The following is a 4,050-nucleotide window of genomic DNA, read 5'->3' as shown; positions in this document are numbered from 1 at the left end:
ATAACAACTATGCTCATATTTGGCAAGAAGAGCGTCAAATGCACACCTTACTAGCAAAGCCTCAGAATTCACAGCCCGTGAAATAACAGCTGTGTCGCACTGAAACAACAAGCGACACATCAGCTATCACTGCTAAGTGTCTCAGGAATCATGGCTGCAGTACCTATGGATTGTTCCCTCCTAATCCGTGTTTAGGAAATAACCCAAGATGATATGTACATTTTCTATCATGTACAGTGTTCTGTCTGTTGTGTAAGACTAGATTTAAGATAGATAAACCATCAGATAAATTTGATAAAAAAAACGCACGCCCGCATGCATGGTGGTTCTCAAATCATGATCATCAGTTGTTGAAGATTCAACCCTAGCTATAATTTACGAAGTCAAGAAAACCTGACAATTGTCCTCAATGGGGAAAAAATAAAGCGCCAAAGCTAGATTTCTTGTCACCCAACTGTGATGCGGGATCAAGATACCCGAAAATTTGATCAACCAAGATATTCATAAAAGACAAAGCTCCAATACAACGTGAGCGGTATCCCTACTATGCCTTAATGGCATACTTCCTCAGGGGAAAGTACATCTCTTTCTTCTTCTCGCGCTCTGTCTTCAAAGATGCCTGAGCAGAAGCAAGATATACAAAATCAGTGTGCGAATTAATGCGTTACTGATTTGAAATGTGTCGTGCCAATTCAAGCAAATGATGAATCACAAAGACAACTTGGAGAAAAAGTCCAGTACAGAAAACTTCATCAGAAAAAAATCTTTACAAAAGTTTTAAGGATTCATGAAGTGCATATAAAAGTTTAGAAGAATTTAGATGTAAAGACAGTTTAAATTCTCAGTATAAATGGGACGTGGGAAGCATGCAAAGAATACAATATAAACGAAAGAGAAGGATACGAAAGGCAGATCACATGGTCCATGTTAAAGAGAAAAATCACGCATCTTGCAACAGCATATGGTCCCAGCTGAGACAGACGGTTCACAGAAACTAATTATTACAACTTAAACCCTCTGAAATTTTCACTCATTCCAAAATAATATCCTCACCAAGCAATGTCCTGCTTTTGCTCACACCATTGAGCTAGCAAAGGACCATCCAGAATAACAAGCACTGGCCATTTTTAAAATATCCATGTGATATATCTTTTTAGTTTATGAGCAATTCCAGAAGGAAGATGCATTTTAACAACTAGATATAAAGGCTTAGAAATAAGGAGCAAATCACCACCTGGTATTTTGTTAGCCTTCTCCGAATGGCTCTGGTCTTCTTGGGACGGAGATCAAGGGGCAAGTACTTCTTGTTCTTGTAAACCTCCCTCAAAGCAGCCTTTTGTCTCTGCGAAATCACAGTCAAGACTTGTGCAATCGACAGCCTCACCACCTTTCTGCAACAATCGATGTTCAAAAACCAATTAAACCAAAGCACTAGTTCCCTATGTCCAATTGGAAACAATGCCCACCGTTATATTATACCCATTAAGCTACCATAATTGCACTTCGAAGTTTCAGTAGGTAAATTTGCAAATAGACCACTCTTTGCATTTTACTTGAGATTCATCAACAAATCAAACTACTTCGAATTTTCAATGCCTTACAAACTATAACCCGACCGGCTTCCAGCACAGAACTCAAAGTTGCTATCACCACCCATTACCATAAAGTACTCATCACCCATCAAATAAACAGCAACAAGACAGCGTGCTCTGACCTCCTCAAACGCGAATATCAAGAACAACCGAAAACCCAACTTTAACCAGCATAACCCAAGCTTAATAATCATCCCAAAAGCGACATTACCATCTATCATAAACATAAAGCTCTTGACTTAGGCCTTCAAATCGCAAGAAATCAAGTGAGAACGTCGACGTACATCTTGGAGAGCTTGTTCGGCGCGCCGCCGGTGACCTTGGCGACGCGGAGGAGGGCGAGCTCGGCCTTGAGTTCCTTCAGCTGGCCCAGCAGGTCGGCCTTCGTCTTCTGCCTCAGCTCGTGCACCTTGATCCTCGCTGTTCACACGGTTCAAGACGGAAGGGCAAAAAGTTCAAGTCGCGAAAATTTCAAAGACAGCACGCAATAAGACATCCAAAACGGAATCGACAGAAAGAGGGAGGCGGAAGCGAGCGCCGTCGCTCTCACCCATTGCTGCTGTGATCGGAGGTCCTCTCTCGGCGGCGGCTGCGGCGCTCGGCGACTACTCTGCTCTGCTCTCCTCCTGCGACTGCGAAACCCTAGGGACGAAATGGGGTTAAAGCATTTATATAGGGTTTTGCTTCCTCTTGCCGTTTCATATGGGCCGAGTTGAACCCGGCCCAGTTCGTGGCCCAAATAGGCCCATGGTTAACCGAAATGGCTTGAGTTGTGGGCCTTTCGGCCCAATGTTGGGCCCAAAATCAGCTACCAGTTCGAGTTCGCATGTCAAGTTCTTTTTGTTATGAATAACGAACGTGTCACGGAAGAAGATCCCGATTGTTGTTCCTTCTGTTGAACGTGCTAAGGAATGGATTTTGATTTTGCGTTTTGTGATGTTTTCGAGTTTGTTAATGTCCATTTCCATAGCCAAAGCAAATTCGTGTCAAAGAAACTGTCGGTCCTGGTCCGTGTCTTGAAAAATTTGAGGGACGAATTGAAATAAGCGATCTTTAAATGACTGAATGTCCAAGAGGTTTGGAGATTCAACTCTAGTCATTATAATCGAGAATTATTTTCGAATCAATTCGTTCTGACATAAAACAAAGAACAAAATGTCTCAGCACATGCCAAAATCATTATCTCAATATGTTGTGCATATATATAGCAATATGGAGAGAGTAAGATGATCTCGGTCTCAATGTAAAATAGCCAACGAGAAGCATGTGAAAGGCATTAGATCTTTCGACTCTTTGCCAATTGGCTAATACAAGATTTAAGGAAACAGATTTACCTTTAAAAGTATCACATGGCTCGGAAATTAAGGTCTTGATGACTCATTGCGAAATTCAGTCTTCCGCAGAAAAATGTTTCGTATTAATGTTTAACAACCACTTTTGTCTTCAATTGATCGAGAGACACCTATATACAACTCTAACGTGCGATCACAAGTTCAGAAGAATCATACTGTCATGGAGCAAAAGTGCTGTCGATGCGAACTCTCAAAACTTGTGCTGATGGAGAGGGAAATTGAGAAGGAATTTGTCATGAGTAAATTTATTAGCCATTCACAAAAAAAAAAAAAAATTTAAATGTGGGAAGACCAATACCCACCATAAGCACTTACGTAGTATCCATCATGAGCTATATGAGCAACATCTGATAGTTGTACAAGCCAAGGACAAGCTTCAGGAACAAACAATCCAGATCAAACAGTCATAGCTAGAATATGCAACGAATCCAAATGTAATGAACACAGATTTTCACACATGAAGAATCAAGCAGCAGTTGCATTCGGCTTTCTAACTGTCGCGAAATACCCAAGTGAATTAACTATGTAATCTCTGTGGTTTCTCCGATAGTTTTACTGAATTGCACTTTCTGCTGTTGCCTAAACCACATCACCTATATACATTTAGTTCCTTAAAACATAACCACACAATAGATTCCTTTCATTTCGACACAGAGATGTTGGAATCATCTGTTTGAATCGAGGATACTTAAGGAAATTAGGTTCTTCTTTAATTCTGGAATATGCCTCACACCATTCAATGCCCTCATGATACTATCATGTATTATCATTCTAACCTCACCAATACCTACAATATTTCACCCAGCATTGTTCCCCAACTACACTTTTATCACTATCGTTGCACTGATAAGGAATAAACAAGTTCATGTTTGGTGCAGCATGAAACGAACAATCAGAATCCATAACCCATCCATCAAATGACAAATCTTTAGTGATAAAAAAAAACATAATCAACACTAAATGAATTACTATCAGCTATAACTACAAATCATCTGTAGACTCAACTATATTTCTCTTACCCTTCTCATTCTTCAGTTCTAGGCAATCCTTTTTAAGATGCCCCCTTCTTGCCACAATTACAACAGACATCACCACCAGTCTTACAA

General features: G+C 40.4%; 1 protein-coding gene across 1 annotated transcript; it reads right to left on the bottom strand.

The window, feature by feature from the left end:
* Window positions 1-295: 295 nt before the first annotated feature.
* LOC115682257 (60S ribosomal protein L35) lies at window positions 296-2,253 on the bottom strand. Its single transcript, XM_030606429.2, has 4 exons — window positions 2,143-2,253; window positions 1,877-2,012; window positions 1,235-1,391; window positions 296-619 (listed from the first exon to the last, which is right to left on the bottom strand). Exons 1-4 carry the CDS (start codon window positions 2,144-2,146, stop codon window positions 545-547), a joined length of 372 nt encoding a protein of 123 aa, XP_030462289.1. The 5' UTR covers window positions 2,147-2,253; the 3' UTR covers window positions 296-544.
* Window positions 2,254-4,050: the final 1,797 nt, after the last annotated feature.

Source organism: Syzygium oleosum, unplaced genomic scaffold, assembly GCF_021117445.2.
Source record: "Syzygium oleosum isolate NSW1041296 unplaced genomic scaffold, Sole_v2.1 Sole_v2.07, whole genome shotgun sequence".
Classification (NCBI taxonomy): Eukaryota; Viridiplantae; Streptophyta; class Magnoliopsida; order Myrtales; family Myrtaceae; genus Syzygium; species Syzygium oleosum.
Note: the sequence above shows the minus strand (reverse complement) of the source record. Positions and strands in the feature narration are given on the sequence as shown.